At 37.9% G+C, this 18,484-nt stretch overlaps 1 protein-coding gene across 8 annotated transcripts in view; it reads right to left on the bottom strand.

Moving 5' to 3' along the window:
- INO80 (INO80 complex ATPase subunit) overlaps positions 1-18,484 on the bottom strand; it is a 64,768-nt gene that overhangs the window by 40,485 nt on the left and 5,799 nt on the right. For 7 of the 8 annotated variants that reach the window (XM_053945222.1, XM_053945228.1, XM_053945227.1 and 4 more), the window contains 13 exons: positions 16,516-16,701; positions 15,083-15,249; positions 14,920-14,987; positions 12,682-12,843; positions 10,799-10,919; positions 9,343-9,557; positions 8,244-8,297; positions 6,570-6,773; positions 5,095-5,290; positions 4,834-4,901; positions 4,305-4,514; positions 3,621-3,701; positions 2,381-2,476 (listed from right to left, as the gene is read on the bottom strand). In XM_053945222.1, coding sequence (XP_053801197.1) covers positions 2,381-2,476; positions 3,621-3,701; positions 4,305-4,514; positions 4,834-4,901; positions 5,095-5,290; positions 6,570-6,773; positions 8,244-8,297; positions 9,343-9,557; positions 10,799-10,919; positions 12,682-12,843; positions 14,920-14,987; positions 15,083-15,249; positions 16,516-16,658 — 1,785 coding nt within the window. In that variant the 5' untranslated portion in view covers positions 16,659-16,701. The remainder of the gene's footprint in view (positions 1-2,380; positions 2,477-3,620; positions 3,702-4,304; positions 4,515-4,833; positions 4,902-5,094; positions 5,291-6,569; positions 6,774-8,243; positions 8,298-9,342; positions 9,558-10,798; positions 10,920-12,681; positions 12,844-14,919; positions 14,988-15,082; positions 15,250-16,515; positions 16,702-18,484) is intronic. The other variant, XM_053945226.1, reaches the window with a different exon arrangement.

Here is an 18,484-nt window from a genome sequence, read left to right as displayed (position 1 = left end):
CAAATTGGCCTGATCAAGCTTTGCTGAGAATCTAAAAATGCCCATTAGCATTTAGCACAAACCTTCTAGTAAGGTTTTTCTAAAAATTAAAAATTATACTTTGCTTAAGGCAGAACGAGGTCTGCACTCAACTGCTACAGTTAAAGCTAGATGACTAGAAGGCTTGTTGCCTGTTTAACAACCCCCATGGTCCTGTTGGTTTTCTATTTCAGAACTGACCCCAAAAACCTGAGATGAAGTTAAAATGTCTGGCCTGGAAACATTTAATATAACAATTTTAAAAGCAAGCATTACTGCCAGAGAAAGCTGTTAAACTATCTACAGTTCAAAATTGCACGGGTCCTATTACTCAAACCTTTGCACAGCACTGACTCCTGCCACTGGTTAATAACACTGCACTGCCATCTCCTGCCTAGGCTGACTTACAGTCAGCTAAGACTGAGAGGTTTGGGAGAGAGGAAGAATGCTGCTTTCTGAGGTGGGGAAAAGTCTTACAACTTCAACTGACAGGTTCCAAAAGCCTATAATTGAATACTCTTCCTGCTGTTCTGTTTGTAAAGCAACCAGACTGATGGAAAATTGATTTGTCTTTTAGTTTACATATTCTGCCATGGACATAAATTCACTGTGATTTACTACAAGCAGAACTGACTGCACACTTCTGTATGATTAGAGGAAGAAACAAAAGTGGTTGAAAAAAAGATCAGTTGAAGTTGTAAACATGTGACAGTAAGTTTAGAAAACTTCTTTTTAAAATCTGTTTTGCTCAATGGATGAGGTAAACATCAGCATGCAGTAAGATTAGCATGCCAAAGAACAGCTATACAATGATATAAACAGTTTGGTGTTTAAGTCAAAAACACAAGCATCCTGACTGCATTTTCCAAACATTTGCTGTATTTCATTCCTGAGAAGGAGAAAGCATAAACAGTTGCTTGCCTATTCTATACAATGAACAGATCAAAGGAAGTGAGAGAAAGCAGACAGAATGGCCAACAGCTCTCAAGTTTTTTACTCAAGAGCCCCTATTATTTTGGGCTATGAAAAGACATGAATGGATTATTTTCAGGTTGTGATGGCTTTTTTTTTTTTCTTTTGAGTACCTCCTCAATAACAGAAGTGTTTGTATTTCTTCATTAGTTGTTCTAAAGGCTCAGCAATGCCAATTTATTCCAAAATACAAGTCACTTGAATAATCCAGTATGAACTATGCTCTAGCACAACTTCTCCTCATACAGATACCTCAAACTAAACAACACCACAAGCAATGTACAGTCTCATCAGGATCTCCAAAGCAGCCTATTTGGTAAAAGCTAAGTCCTTTAATTTTGCCCTGCCCCAGATCAAAAAATCAAGTATCACTTATACTAATATATTCAAGGTTTTTTCCCTCACACTTTTTTAAGTAGCCAAGGCATTCAAACAATTAGCCTGATGCTACTGGTATACTGGTTACTCATAACTAGGTGTCTCCTACAGTTTTCTGTAAAAAGGAAAATCTGATCTTTCAAGAAAAACCAATCAAGACTTCTTTATATCAAAAGTTATTATATTAATAACCCAAATACGTAAATTATGATCTGTTCCTCTTTGCAGATGTAAATGCAAGCTTCTGACACTTTTGTCTATGCTGAATTCTGAAATTACAGCACTGTTTTAGCAGTACGCATTTCTTTTCATATTTTCCTTCGCAACCCTCCAATGTTTTCCACTGGGGGACAGGTAAGCAGCTTGTTTTTCAGGAACTGATAGTTCCTTCCTTTCTAATTTACTGTTTACTATTTCTATTTACTATGTTTTCACATTCACAATATATCTGAAAAACTCCATTTGTTTTCTTTCAATCTTTTTGTTCTTATCTATCTGTGATTCACTTCTCTGTTTTTTCTTGATTATTAACTGTATGTCCATAGTTCTTCTATTTTTCTGTAATAACTGCATTTTGCTTCCCTCTTATCTGTTCAGTGTTTGTTCACAATCAGTCTTTATCTGACTCAAATTCATATGAATGACTGAAAACACAGCTCTAACCCCAAAGACATTACATAAAACTTGATATGTAATTCTTGGTTCTGCTGCCAGGCCCATATGTTAAAATGATACATCCACTTGCTGACCTACTACAGTTCTTTACTGAGAAGGTGTCTAAGTTGATGCAAAATAAAAACCATGTGATTAAAGAAAGAATATTTTGAAGCCCTAAATAACTAAACGCTCCATAAAAAAAACTAGGATGATGTAAAAAAATACCAGAAACAGGCTCATTACAGAATTTCATATTCCAAGGTAAGTAAGCACCCAGATGTGATACAGAACTGAGGAGAACACAATGGTTTGCTCTTGAGGAAACAGAAAGAACTTCCTTGGACATGCTTATTACCTTAAATTTAGGTACAAATCTGGCAAACTCCTGGTGCCAGTTGTTCAGAGTAGAGGCAGGTGAAATTATTAAAAAAGGTCCCCAGATGTTCTCTCTCTGGAAAACATACATAAAAAATTAAATTTAAAAAAATAATTGAAGGGAGGTGTTAAAGAGATGGTTTGATATGGCTTTAAATCTACTAAATGACAGTGGCTACATGAGAGGGAACTGTATGCAAAATAGCAACTCTCCCAGCATGGCAGGGTGATACAAAATCAAACAGAGCAGATCTAATGTTTAACCAACTTATTTCGTAACAGCAAAGTTGCTGCCAGAACAAACTCCTTTGTTTCTGAGAGTTGCCACCTGCATGTTACTAACAGCCCCTGTCATTTTGGTAAGGAAAAGAACTTCAGGTGGCATTGAAAAACTTTGCTCTGCCACATCACAAATTACAGTACTCTCTGATGAATAACTGAGTTGATCAATTAATATATTAGCAGTTACAAGCTGGCCCTCATAAGGGAGAGGCAGAAGAATAAAGCCTTGTGTAACCTTCCAAAAACCTCAAGGCGCAGTGTCACAGGAAGACAAGGTTATCTTGTTATTTCTTCCATACAGATGAGCTCAAGAACCTTCAGCTCTGCACACCTTTACAGTATTTTGGCCAACAGTACCAGAAACATAAATAAATGCACACAATTGTCACTTGGTCACTAGTGCAGCTAATTTTGCTTCTAGTATCACTTCATTGATATCTCCTATTTAGGGCAAATGACTGGATTGCAATCAAGACCTTTATTTTTTTTAAATAAATCTATTTCTGCATTAAGAAGTACCCTCCTGTTGCTAATTCTGTTTTGTTTGTCTGCCCTGGCACAGAAGAATCGCTATGCTGCCTAGAAAGCCCCACTGGAATATGGAAATTAATGCTAACTGCCATGAAGCTCAGAATTTGAGCACTTTGATCTGTAAAGCACAGCGAACCATCAAGTGTGCAACTTGTTCTCTCCTGAGACTTTTACATTCAGTGCAAGTGAGAAGATTTTACTCTGTGAATAAATGAAAACTCTATTATATAAATAAAAATTGACATACATACATATTTATAACTATTTCAATGGCTCCACGTGGAAGCAATGTATAAAATACTCTTTAAGACATTTACGCTATATAATCCAAAATTCATTTCCAACATGTGAAAAGTATGCATCTTCTATCAAGCACACTACCCAGGAACAAGCTATAATCCACCTACCTCAGCCAGATGTGCAAGGAGAGCAATACTTTGTACTGTTTTACCCAGACCCATTTCATCTGCCAGGATTCCATTGATGCCCTGCAAAAGATCCATAAATGAACACCTTTGCTTTACTACTTTTTAAACTACAAAGAACTGGCAGAACAGTTGCTACCGAATTGAGTGGGAACAGCCCCACTGTAACACTGAAACTCTGAAACTTTATCATCTCTTGCATCTGCTCCTGAGAGGTAATTGATCTCAACTGTATTTCATTCATCTCTCAGTTGAATTCTTCCCCTAAGCCTCTCTGCACTTCATGATCCCATTGTGACCTGAGCACACTCACAAGGACAAGACTGCCTGCTGACCCAAGCCTGGCCTGCTGACCCAACTGTTTGCAACTCCAAGCAGGAAAAGTCTCCTCCATGTATGATCTAAGTGATAAACAGCTGTATAAACCACACAAAGAATACTGAACTCGAAGCCCCATTCAAAGCTGTTATGTCCTAAATAATCAAGAACACTGGTACGTGGCCTACCTAATATTTTTCTTTCTTCCAAATACATTGAAGATCAACTATGCACAGTCTGTTTTTAAAAACAGTAGATTATTTTGGCCAACTTTACTCTAATGGCTTAAATAATCCCAGAAGTTATAAAAATTTGCAAGATGTATTAATGCAAGATGTACTAATATACCTGCTCATATAGGTTGGCCAGCCAATTCATGCCTTTCAGCTGATAAGCTTTCAGTTTTCCATTGAAAATGGTAGGCTGTGGAATATCTTCTCCTGCTCGGATAGATGGGTTTGCTAAACTGTAGCTCTCTCCAAACCCAGTGCCGGACTTGTTAGCAGCCCGTAAAGCAGCAGCCCGGCTTTCCTTTGCATCTTCATCAAATGATCTGGTCTGAACAGGAAAAGGAAGGTAATGCGTAAGATGGTGAATATATTAACTTATCAAGAAACTGTAGTGTAAAAGGCTTTACAGTTTACATTAAGACATGATACTCGGCAGAAATTAAGAGAAAATGAGCCTGTTCCTATGGCCCAAATCCTTATACTCTGGTTTTCTACTTGTTTAACACAAAACATGCCAATGGAATTAAATTCAAATTTGGCACCCAGATTAACCTATTTGACTTGACTGTTATGAAAGATCCTGGTACCGTGGCCACTGCCAATTACTTTGCTTGCTCTTCTACTTCATGGATGCAAAAAATACATACCCGGGCTTGATGAATCTGGTAAGCATCCTCAGCATTCTTCAGAGCTTGGGCCTTGTAATAGTTGCTATCTGAAAATACCATACCCATATTAGAGCTCTGTATCAGTAACCACCCAAACACACAGATAAATTCCAATAATTCCAGCAGTCCTTCTTGCAGAGAAAGATGTTGTGCTTGAAATTGTTAAGTTTGCACAGTAACACAGAGAGTACAGTAAATTTCAAAAGAGTGGAAGGAAAGGACTGTAGATTAATCACTTACCATAATCTTCTTGGGTGATGTTGACCACTACTCCTCCACCAATATCAATCTGCCTTTGGGTAGAGCTGTCTTCCAGTTTGCGCAGGATTTCTTCCTGTATCCCATCATGTCCAATATCTCGTTTCCGACTCATAAAATGGGCATACAATTCAGTTTGTGTGATCAGGAAGTTCAGTTTTCGCTGCTGTCTCTTAGCCTAAGAAAGAGCATTTACCAAAAACAAAAGAAGGGGCAAAAGAGACAGGACAATAGTTCAATGTTAAAAATATATTAAACAACAAAAAAAAAAATCTAATAATGTATCAACAACTAATCTATTTAGATTATGTTAAGCACATCACTTTGTGAAGTGCTACATTAGTTGCACATAAGAACACTGACCAACACCATAAATATCTATACTGAAATATAAAAATGTTGTAAATGAAAAGGTTTTTTTTAAATTCAGTAATCATGAAAAAACCACCATAATCTATTAAAAGAAAGTTTAAAGGTTTTGTTTACACTGAAAAAATTAAAGTATCAACAAATAATAGCACGACTTTAGTGGTCTATAGTCAACGAATTCAGCAGTTAAGATGCTCTCATGGCAACCTCACTCCCACATTCTGTTACTTATTAGTAGAGGGAATTATGGTAATACACGTGAGTACATCAATAGGTAATGTAGTTCAGATATTATCATTATTCAGCATTCAGCAAGGCATTGCAGCAGCTCTGTTCACCCTTAGCTTTGGCAAAAAATGCTGCAGTTAAAATTTGTTAATCCAAGTCAGGAGAAAACTTTGCCAAATGTTAATGAATTTGCAAGAATGAGAGGAATACAATAAATACAAGCATAATTTAAGCATTATAATGACTTATATTTAGTTTTAAGATTCAACCTTTTCTCATAAAAGGTATGCATATCTAAAATAACAACCACAGTTTCACTAGGGAGCTTTTACAAGGAAACTCTCCTAAATTCAATCCCTTTTACTCTGTAATAGAGTTCAAGAAGTTGTCGGTTGGCCAACAAAAAAGCAAGCACAGAAAAATTCTGTGCCGCATACATAACCGACAGAATCATCTTACAGCAGGGGGAAAAAAAAAAAAAGGACAAAAAAATTCAATGTTAATGAAAAGGTGTCATCCCTTCTGGACACAGAAAGATGTACAAACCATCACAAAATGCTGGCCCTTACCAACATTGAGCTGTGTATGCCTGTGAGACATGCACAGCTTCTCTGATTCCTTCCTCAATTTCACTCAATTATAAAGAATTTATGCAATTTGAAAGGTTTTTTAAATCACCTCTTGCTAACATTAGAATAATTATGTAAAGAAAAATAAGACAGCAGAAGATATATGTGGAATAGCACCAAAACAGAACAAATAACTGAATTCCATGGCTTGGATTTAGAAACTCAAATTATCCAATCACTTCTGTGTCTCCTCAGCATATTATAAATCAGCAATCTGTGACTTTGCTGTACCTCTCTCATCTCCTCATCCAGCTTGCGTTGCTCCAGAGCCTCCTTCTCAGCTCGTTTCCGATGTTCTTTTTCCACCTTTTCATACTTTTTCCAATAGAGAAGCATCTCCTTGGTGAGACGACGCGCTCGTGGTAGAGTTTCCTTACAGTTTTTCTGGGCTTGGATAGCAGCTCTACGGACCTCCCGCATGCACTGGTGGGCCAGCTACAAAGAAATAAGATTTGGGAACAGTGGTAAAATGGGCAGATTGTAAAGAAAGCCAGCAATAAACAGTATCAGATTTAATTATAATCAAGTCTGATACTTCAAAAGAAAAAAAAAAAATTGTGATACTTTACTCGGCAGCAATGCTTCTGAAATCGCATGAGAGAATGCAATCTTCCAAAAAAATTCTGAGATGGTGGAGAAGATAAAATCTGAAGACAGTTTCAGCATGGCATAATACTTAAAAGACTGATCTGATGGATAGGCCTTGAAAGGGACTCAGAAGAACAAAATTCAAGGCTTACCTACAGCTCTTACCTATTTCTTGACACTTTTCTGGGGTTATTTTTTCACTTCAATAAGAATATATTTAAGAATACTGCAGAATAAGAATAGCAGTATTGGTGGAACACAATCTTGTTCACATTAATACACAGAAAAGTGATGGAACATTCTACAGTTTTGCTACTATTTTATGAAGCATAAGAAAATGCCATTTTTTTTGTTCAAGTAGAAATAATTTGATGTCATTGTAATAGTGATCAAAATTGCTGGGGTTTTTAGTTTGTGACAGCTTTTCCTTCCACCAAAATTTGCACATCAACAATTCTAACATACAGATTTCAAATGATAAAACAAAATGAAGGCAAAAAAAGTGGAACTTTAAAACAAGTAAATTCCACTGGCCAAGTTTCTTAAACATACAAGCAAGTCCCATTTTCTACATCCCTTACATAGAAAATGCTCCCTTTCTCGATAATGTATATACAGAACAGGAAAATTCTTACATCACCTTGTCTCTAACAATTCTCAGTCATATACTTGATTATCTTTTCATCATTAGCCATATAAATGAATCAGACACCTGAGCATAACCCCCTGAAAAGTGCTCAGAAAGCTGTTACCCAGTGTTTGTAAGCAAAGTTTTCTAGGTAGAAACAATGTTGATTCTCAGAGAAACTCTGATAAGAAGATGGATTGCTTTTGCAATCACTTAAGCTGAAAACTGCTCTATTTTTAATCTCAGGTCCTCTACATATTTATCTAAATTAAAGCACTTAATATTGCAAGAGCCCCTTTGATTTCATCCAGAATGCTTAAAACCAGCAGGTTTTAAGCAGCAGGATAGATGGGCAACTCAAAAGTCGAAGTGTACCAAAGCCACTAATGTACAGTATCAAAGATTAGTAAATTTAGTATGTACAAACTAAATCTTTCAAAAGCCAGAAAGATCTCATGAAAGGAACTCATGTTGCTTGTTTAATCTGTTGCTTATGAAACAAGACAAAACAACACAACTAAAAAATGAAAAGGCTTATAATAAATCACAATTACTTGTATACAGTGCTTTCTCCTATACTGCCCTGCTAGTATAGTCAGTATTGTAAGAAACAGAAGAAACATAGAGAGGTTAGAAGTTTGCTTATTACATCCAGTACAAGGAACAGTATGAAATTAAACACCACCCACCTTTTTGCTGTTGGTTAGGAAGAGGTTACGGGCTGAAGCTTTCTGTTTGTATGCCTGTAAAAGAGCACAACCTGTAAATTAGTAAAGGGGTAATGGCTTCACAGTATTTTAAAAACTCACTATCAAGTCTTCAGTAGGTACAAGTACCAATTTGGTCATGCACACTACTGTTTAACTGAGAATAGGTACTGTAAGTATTCTTCATTTTGACTGAAACAGCTTTTCATCCCTAAATTACTGAAGGAATACATAAATATATTCCAAATCCTGAAGAAAGCATGCAAAACACCTCCTTTTTCACAATTGTTTCTTTAATTACTACTGTTGCAAAGCAGAGTTCTCCTATTCCATTTTTATCACTAAGGCCAACAATATTTTCCACTGTTTCCCAAAGATGTAAAGAATTTATGTAGCTCCCATGTTCTTCACATGATCAAAATTAATCTTTTGAAAAAATATGGTCTCTCTCACATATCATATGTGGTATCTGCACATATCATTTGTTTAGCTTTTAAGTTCATAAAGGATGATACAGTCATGACTTCTTGTAACTTCCTAGAATTCAAAGTCTGTTAACTGTGCACTTCAAAAAGCAAGTTCTAAGGTCCACTTTATCTCAGAAAATGACCAACAGTGAAACCAGCCTTCTGCTTCAAATGTGCCTGAAGCTTTTACTGTAAATGATTTAAACACTTCTCCATAATCTGTTTCTGAGGTAAGGTTTGAAAAACATAGGTGCTGTGACTGAAACACAGTCACACACACCCTTTTTTGAATTTTACTGTAAACCTAGATACTGGTTTGCTCTATACTGCCATCCTGTAGATCATTGTAAGTACCTGCTAGAGCTTATTGCATTTTTCATTGCCGAGGGTTGAATAGCCATGGCAAAGCACTATATGATCCTTTTAGGTACCACTGGTGATATTTCAACTACACGCTGCTTATGGATTACAGAATTCCAGTTATGTAATTAATGACCACCAGAAAAAATCAGGTCTTACTTTACTCCAAGTGTCAAGTCCCCACTAAGTTGATTTGCCATTTCATTTTCTTGCATCAATACTGATCTACTGCCATTAGCCGAGCTCAAGCTCACCTTTGGTAACTCCTTCTTAACAATGCTAAGCCACACTTTGCGCCGACGTGCATTAAGTTGCTCAATAGACAAATGCTTTTTCTTGGACCCAGGTGGTGGTGTATCGTGGGAAAACTTGGCAAAAACTTTGGTCTGGTGATGGTGGCGTCGTGGTGACTCCTCTGAAGAGAGTTCTTCATCCCGTCTCCTCTTTTTCTTTACTTTTTTCAACTTGCCTGCATGGCAACAATAATCATAAAAATACATTTCTATTTTTGGAGCACATTTAATCAGGCGCCTTTCCTGAGTAAATTATCCTAGTCAATTTATATGTGGAACCAACAAAAAAGCCAAATGTATCCATGTTTCCCAATTCTGGTACAATTAATTTATACTATTAGATATTTTCTCATTAATTTATAATGGAAAGTTTTTCCTGTTTAATAGAGGGGTGAAATGCAATTATTTCCACCCAGGGAAACATGCCTTTAGAGTTAAAATATCTTGGACTTGGTGCATGTTTCTTGCTTTGCAGCAAAATTCTACTTAAAGATACGTAAAGGTAAGACTTTTAAAGGTGACAACATTATCATTTGGTATAATAAGTCTCAAAGCAAACTTCTCAGCAAAGAGAAGATTACATTGAAAGAGATTGGCAAGTTGTCATGTCATACCAGCTTTCAGAGGAAACTGATACTGGTATCAGATATTAAAAATGTTCACTGTGAGTATGCAAAATTATGGATGCTGCAAGATTAGAAAATGGAGAAGAAAACCACCACAGTTAAAGGAACTTACAAAAAGAATGGAAGCCAGCCTGAAATAACCCCTTTAAAACACAGCTCAAACTTAAGTACTTACACTAAGAGAGTTCACCTTACACTGACAGCTCATAGCCTTCTCTGCTTCCTTACAGATTTACAACTACTGCCAGCCCAAACAAGAAAGGAAACTGCACTTCCTGGCAGATGTGTGTCTCAGAAAATCCAGCTGTTATGTCAGAGGTATAATTCCATACTAACTGACATCAAACATCAACTCCAAGTTCCCTCTATTTTCCAGAAAACACTCACCCCCTGTAACTTCCTGATCACTAAAACTACGTATTCAGGAATAACTGCAGCAGGTACTGGATAAGTTCTTAAACTTTTCAAAGACCTATCATGTTTTCAAAATACTCTTGAGTACATGGACTGTGATATGAAACAATGTTTATGGATTCCAAACCACTGAGTAAGTTCCACAAAGAAAATCTTAAGCCATGAACTCTCCAGTCACACACCTATTTTCCACCCTAGCTTTCTAGAAGCCAGATGATAAAGCATAATATTTTCTGAAGACATTTTTCTTTGCCAGAACTTGGTATTTCCCTGCAAAACCCACAAGTTTTGAACATTTATGTTTAATCAAAGGAAACAACGTAGGAAAGAAGTAAAACCATAGCAGCCATTTAAAAGCATAAGGTTAGTGACTTTACCTTTTATTTTTTTCTCTTCTTTAAACTTCTTTTTCTTGGGCCCTAGCAGGTGGCGCTGCTGCTCGTAGTAGGGGTCATAGGTAGAGAGCAGCCCCGCGCTGTAGTACTGGTACTGCTGCAACTGAAGGGGAGAGTGAGCAGATAACAGAGACAGCCCCTAAACAAGCTCAGATCCTGAACATAAAGAAGAGATCAGGAAGCATGCACTTCTCCATATTTTGCATTTGTTATCAACTGTCAGAGACTGTCTAAAGTGAAACCACTGCTCCCATGGGTGGCCTCCAAGTTCTGCACTGGGAACCAAGCCCACCTGGTTAAGAGGGAAGAGCATGCAGTGAAGGTTGCACTTTCAAAACATACTGCTCTGTCTTTTCCATACAGGTGCTGCCCAGCAAGACAAAACATTATACGAAGAGGTCCAATTATGGACCTAACATTTGTTTTGCCTGCATTCCCAAATTACATACATGTTCTACTTTATCATTCCAAAGGATGTAAAAGGATGGGTTTAAAGAAAAGGCATTTATAAGATTTCCACAAGGACAAACAACTTGAACACTCAGACTGTCAAGTAAAAATATAGCTGCCTCAGCATTTTTCCCTTAAATGATGAAAAATGCCAGTATATTCCCAGCATTATTCAAATGAAGTAGTGAAGAACTCCACACAGGTTACACATGAACAGGCAAATTAAAGGCAGTACTGCTCAGAAATCAACTATTTAAAACCTAAGCATACTTCTAAATTAATAGAAGATTTTTGAAAAGTGAGATCACAAGCATAAACAAACTTTTCTGATATATGTTCTTCTCCCTCCATAACTGTGTACTGCTAATCTAACAATACACTCGCTGGTTACTTTCACTGAGTATTATTTCTTACAAGTCTGGAAATAAGTATTTGTGTAAAATCTAACAAAATGATGACCAGTGTAAAAATGTGGTGTATGAATGTTTGTGTGCTATGCAATATTTCAAGAAGCTAACACAATATTGTTTCAGAGCTTCACAAGTAAACAAAGGAAAGAAGCAGAGAGAGAAGCAACGACCTGTGTGGGAAAATATTTCTTCACTCTTCTGGCGAAATTTGAAAGGAATATGAAACAGGAAGACAAATTTTAACTTCATACACATTCTCACATAACAGAATAGGATAACCTCCTTCATCTAATACTTTCTGCTGCAATTCAAATCAGCAGTGAACATTTCTGCAAAAGCCCTTAAAATTTGAAGAAATATCAGAATCAAAGCAGCCATGGAATTTGGCTTACTATTAAGAAAAATGCAAGAATGCTGCAGACAATTTTCTTCTAAGGAAAAGAAAAACAGTATCAAAAGAAAATCAAAAACAAACAAAAAGAAGGTAAAAAGAAAGAAAAGGAGTCAAGTAAAACCTCAAATCATGACAGAAAATTACAAGGTAGTAAACTAGGCACTCCCTTTAAAGATTGTAAACATCACCTTACTATTCATCACTTCAATTACGATATAAATACACTTGAATAGCAGCTACTACCTATATTAGAATTTAACTTGCAGCATCTCCATTTTCATATACATTGCTTATATATCATCCAAATCTTGCACTCTAACACCCAGTATTTGGTCTAGTGACTGGGACAGAGCACTGTGGAAGCTATATATAACATGTGCCAGTACTAGTTACACACATTACTGACAGATTCACAGCATCTTTCATTCTATGTACGTAATTGATTAAATAACCCTTGATTAAAAGTGCTGTTAGGCAGTTACTGTCTACCAAACAGTGTATTTTCCAGTTCACAAAATTATGAGTTTTGACAAAAACATAAGAGCAGTTAAAATAATGCAGTTAAAGGAAAGAATAAAAATCAAGAAAATGTAAAAATTCTGACTTTTTACCTCTTTGTCTTTGCTATATTTACTTTGATGCAATTTCTTATACTTGTGTAATCGCAGCATATCATGAAGTTCCTCCCTTGAAAGAGAAAATTCTTCTTCCTCCTCTCCATCCTCATCACTTGGTGAATCTGTGTCACTGGAATCATCACTCAGAAGGATACTCTAACAAGAATAAATGGGAACTAATTTAACAATCCCAAGTCCCTCTGCTGAATTGTTTGTTTATGCAAAGCACTCTTGAGCATATACCTAAAAAAGGGGTGTGGGTCTCACCAAACAATACTTAGCACTAATGAAGTGTCCATCTAAAATGACTCATAGAAAATAGTTTTCTGAGGAGCAGACCCAGTATAGCAGTGAATTCAATACACATTTTCTGATTTGGAGGAAAGTAGTTTTCTGTTAGTTTGTGATAGTTAAATCATTTTAGTCCACTTTGTCTGTGGTCTCAGAAAAGCAGCAGTGAGAAAAGCCAGGATAACAGCAGGGGTATTTTATGATGTGTCGTTTGCAGGGGCTTCCCTACCCCATTTGTAATCTGTCCCACTATTCTACCATTTCTACCTGCATCGGTTTCTGCAAGTTTGGCTCTTGTTCAACCTCTTGGCAACATGTTTTTGCTAACTTCAGATGGCTACAATACAGTGAAAAGGCAAAGACAGCATAGAGCCACCACTCCGCTCTCTTCTGCCATCCTCACTGAGACCTTGTACTGAGTTCAATTTAAAATCTAAGTTTCAGTCGAGTCCCAAATCTCCATTTAATACATTTTACAATAGATTAGTTTAATTTAAAAGTAATTCAGATTCCGAATGTAAACTAACTGCCAAGTCCACCACTAAACTGCATTCCCACATGCCACATCCACATGCCTTTTGGACACCTCCGGGGATGGTGATTCCAAAACTTCCTTGGGCAGCCTGCTCTAATGTCTGACCATTCTTCCCAGTGAAGAAAATTTTACTATTATACAATCTAAACCTCCCCTGGCACAACTTGAGGCCATTTCTATTGCCCTATTGCTTGTTATTTGGGAGAGAAGACTCATCCTCACCTCACTAAAATCTCCCTTCAGGGAGTTCCCCCCAAACCTCCTTTTCTCCAGGTTTGATATCCCCAGCTCCCTCAGCTGCTCCTCCTAAGGCTTGTGCTCCAGAGCCTTCACCAGCTCCATTGGCCTTCCCTGGACACGCTCCAGCACCTCAATGTCTTTCTCATAGTGAGAGGCCCAAACTGGACACAGGGTTTGAGGTGTGGCCTCACCAGGACACCAAGTACAGGGAGACAATCACTGCCCTGGTCCTGCTGGCCACACTACTGCTGATATAGGCCAGGATGCCATTGGCCTTCTTGGCTATCTGGACACTGCTCGATGTTCAGCTGCTGTCAGCCAGCACCCCCAGATCCTTTTTTGCTGAGCAGCCTTACAGCCACGCCTCCCCCAGCCTGTAGTGTTGCATGGGGTTGTAACCCAAGGGCAGGACATCTACTTTGTTGAACCTCATGCAATCAGCCTTGGCCCATGATCCAGCCTGTCCAGATCCCTCTGCAGAGCCTTCCTACCCTCCAGCAGATCAACACTCCCACCCAACTTGTCTGCAAGTAACAGAGGATGCATTTGATCACTTCATTCAGATCATTGATAAAGACAATAAACAGGACCAGGCCCAGTACTGAGCCCTGGGGATCACCACTGGAGCTGGCCACCAGCTGGATCTAACTCCAGGCACCACCACTGTCTGGCCCAGCCATGCAGTTTTTCACCTGGTAAACCAGCCACCCATCCAAACGTGAACAGCCACCTTGTCAAGGAGAATGCTGTGGGAGATGGTGTCAAAGGCTTTACTGAAGTCTAGACAGATATCCACAGACTTTCCTTCATCCATTAGGCAAGCCACCTTGTCACAGAGTATGATCAGGTTGGTTAAGCAGGACCCGACTTTCATAAACCCATGTTGGCTGGGCCTGATCCCCTGGTTATCTTGCACATGCTGCGTGATGACACTCAAGATCATCTGCTCCATAACTTTTCAGAGCACCAAGGACAGGCTGGCAGTTCTGTAGTTCCCTACACCCTCCTGCCAGCTTTTCTTGTAAATGGCTGTCATGTTTGCAAACTTTCAGTCAGCTCGGGCCCCCCTGGTTAGCCAGGACTGCCAGTAAATGACTGAGAATGGCTAAGTGGGTAACTCTACTCACAGATTCAACAATAGCTGCATTTCTTTCCAACATTCTTACCTTCAGCCATTTTCTGCTTTTCTTCAGTTTGGAAAAATTATACAAGCTCCCTTTTTCAGACTTTGGTTCTGTTTACAGGAGAAAAAAAAAAAAAGTTCTTAAGAAACAATGCTTTTCCAGACTAACCCAAAGAAAGCAGAGATTCAACCTAGTACATGCCTACCTGGCTGGAGTACTCCATTCAGGGAATGTGTGTTCAGCATCCCAGAATTCCCTGCTCCAGAAGACTCTCCAAGAAAGGAGTCTGGAGGCTCTTCCTTAACTTGCATCAGGGGATCCCCAGACTGAGGCAGCAAAGGATTGTCATCCAATCCATCTTCACTTTCATCACTGCAAGAAGATCCATAATACAGTGGCAATGACAGGAAAATATTCAGAAGAGAAGATGCCCATCCAACTTTCTTACATATGGGCATTTGTCTAAAGGTTTGGGAATTGAGACAGATTCAGATGCAATTTTACACATTAGAAATATTGCTGTTAGTAATTTCCCAATTAACCCCTTAGCAATAGTTAATCATGAGATCAGCCAGGCTATGTTATCAACCTGCACCTCCAGTCTTTAACTAGGTGTCTAGTTTTAGAAACGTGAACTATGCAAGTCAAACCAAAGAACAATATTGTCATATTCACTGGGACACATGAGAAATGTAGATACACCTTTTCTAATCTTTTTGTGGCTCTTAATACGTGCTTATAAATGTATCTATTATCTGTTGCCCATTCTGTTACCAGTTCTGTAACTCTGCAATTCTGAAACACTGATGGAATTAAATATGCAATTGTTTTGGGACAGAAACACACACTGATGACGCCTCATGGCTACAACTTACGCAAATTCTGCATCTGACAAGTCTTTCCATTTTCTTTATGACTAAAGGCTGTAAGTGTCCCTGAAAATATACTCAGCCCTTCCTCTTTCTACTTTTTGCAGACAAAGAAAGTTTTGGCCACTCACCTACAAAAAAAGAGCTTTAAAACATTGTACTAATTCATACATGAGCTGGTAGCACACTATGGTTCACTATGAACCGAGAGAAGCACAGTCCATAATCTTTCATACAATAATAGAATATCCCAAGTTGGAAGGGAGTCACAAAAACCGTTAAGTCCAACTCCTGGCGCTGCACAGGAGAGTCCTCAGGAATCACACCATGTGCCTGAGAGTGCTGTCCAAATGCTTCTTGAACTCTGTCAGGCTGGTGTTGTGAACCCTTCCCTGGGGAGCCTGTTCCAGTGCCCAACCACCCTCCAGATAGAGAACCTTTCCCTAATATCCCACCTAAATCTCCGCTGACAAAACTTCATGCCATTCCCTCAGGTCCTGTCAGTGGCCACCAGAGAGAAGAAATCAGAAAAGCTTTGTTTCAGAACTCAAAGCTAATGCTAGATTTATTATTAAATTTAATAGTATTTTTTAGATTTCCTCTTCTCTAGGCTAAGCAATCCAAGTGACCTTTCCTCCTTTAAAGCAGAAGTGTTTCTAATCAACAAGTCACTGATAAATTCTTAATATGGTGTTGGTGGGGAACAATATTATAAAAATGCCTATCTTTCCTTGGCACTCCCAAGGGAAAGTAGAAAAGCTTTTGGTACCTGGATATACTCCTGTTAAAGATGGCAGACGTCTGTCGTAAGAACTGATCCAGTTGCAGAGCTTTTTCCAGGTATTGCAGATAGAGGGGTTTTGCCAGCTCTGAGCAGCTGCCATCCTCCCTGGCACCCAGCTCTGAGGCCATAGAACAAACTTCTCCTCATGCACAAGTGCCTCTGAACACACAGCTGTAAAAGGAAACAATGGCCATCAGCACCACAACTCCTCTGAAAGGAGCAAAGCTGGGGAGCAGACAGATCTACCAAGACAATTCTGGGCAAAAGCTTAGGTTGTAGTTAACAGGTATAGTAAACAAAGAGAAACTGCCATTCAGCTTTCCACCACAGTACAACCACAGCCACAAACTAGATTCCTAGTTTTCTGGTTTATGACTTTGTTGGTTGCTGTTTGATAGGAACAAGCACTGTTTTAACCTAGTATGATAATCCAAGTGGTGACATAGAAATTCAAAGTATTATGATGACAGTCCTCAAGCAACTACTAAAGTAAGCTTTCATCATTATTAAAGATAACATGTTTAACCCTGAACAGAAGGCATATATATAATAACTGACTCCAATAAGAAAGAACTACTAAAAATATTGTTCCTCTATTGTTTTTACCATTCAGTTCACAGCTGTAGTCTACTGAATACTTCTAATATTTCTCCTTTACCTTACAGCAATGCTCTTTCAGCATTGAAAATATAAATGTTAGCTGCTGGCAAACAAGCTACAAATACTTGACCAAAACCTTTTCCTTCTAAAGTGCAACTGTTATTTTATTAAAGAAAAATACATAAAAAGCAACTTGCAACATACTTTTTAATATTTACAAATGTAGAACGTATTCCAGCATTATGTTTTTCAACTAGTAGAAACTGTCCACCTGATTTTATTTTTTTTATTTGTTCTCTGGATTTAAGATTCTTAATGAAGCCAAATGCACCCCCCTGCAATATTTGCATACTACATACTCTAGAAACAAAGGTATCAAAACATTTCATTGCTCTGTCAACTGCATTTTTCTCTTCCTTCAACTACAAAGAACATCATAACAACTGTTACAGTAATAGCTCTGTCAACTCAAATTTTACTTTTGACTACAAAAGATGACATCACTGTTAAAATAATAGTGAGAAAGGTACATGATTTCCAAAGCCAGAGTTATTACTGTATAAATCAAAGTGCTGTCAAGATCTTAAATATTTACAAACAAACAAATAAATAAATATCTTAAGCTTTTACTTCTGGTGGAGGACAAAAATCATAGAATGGTTTAGGTTGGAAAGGCCCTTAGAGAACATCTAGTTCCAACCCCCACCATAGGCAGGGACACCTCTCACTAGAACAGCTTGCTCAAATTAAAACCAGTCAGACTTAGATTAATTGTTCTTCTGACGGATTCTCCTGGTTTCTATCACTTCTTAAAAATACTACAAAATCTGAAGCAAACTTCATATTAATTTACTGAAAGACATATATTTGTTCAATTATTATATCAGCGACTAAATTGTTTTATGCTTATGTAAGTGAACATCCAGATTGAGTATCCAATTTTCAAGTTGTTCTCTCTTCACATATACAGATCCAAACCCCATCATCTAACCTTCTCTCTTATCCTCCAAAATTACGGAACAAATTCAGAACTTCAAAGTTACAATAAACTATGATAAGTGATTCTCATCTTAAGACTAATGGGTGTTCTTGAACAACAGCAAATTGTATTTCTTAATAAATACTGGGTCTTGAGTTAACATCCTTATCCACAGAGAATAACCAATAACACACCAGAATTCATTAGACAAGGTAACAGCTCTGTGATAAAAATAATTTTTAGACTGAAGCTTTCTACGTATTAGGTCTTTGCATACCTGACAGCAGTTGAATGACTGAACTCTGTCACCAAATCCTCATTTCCAGAAGAACTTAGCAACACCTGAAAGCTTTCCCTATGATAAGGGTAGTAAGA

This window comes from Vidua chalybeata, chromosome 6 (genome assembly GCF_026979565.1).
Source record: "Vidua chalybeata isolate OUT-0048 chromosome 6, bVidCha1 merged haplotype, whole genome shotgun sequence".
In the NCBI taxonomy this organism is placed as follows: Eukaryota; Metazoa; Chordata; class Aves; order Passeriformes; family Viduidae; genus Vidua; species Vidua chalybeata.
The sequence above is the reverse complement of the archived record's forward strand: the minus strand, read 5'-3'. Positions and strand labels throughout refer to the sequence as shown.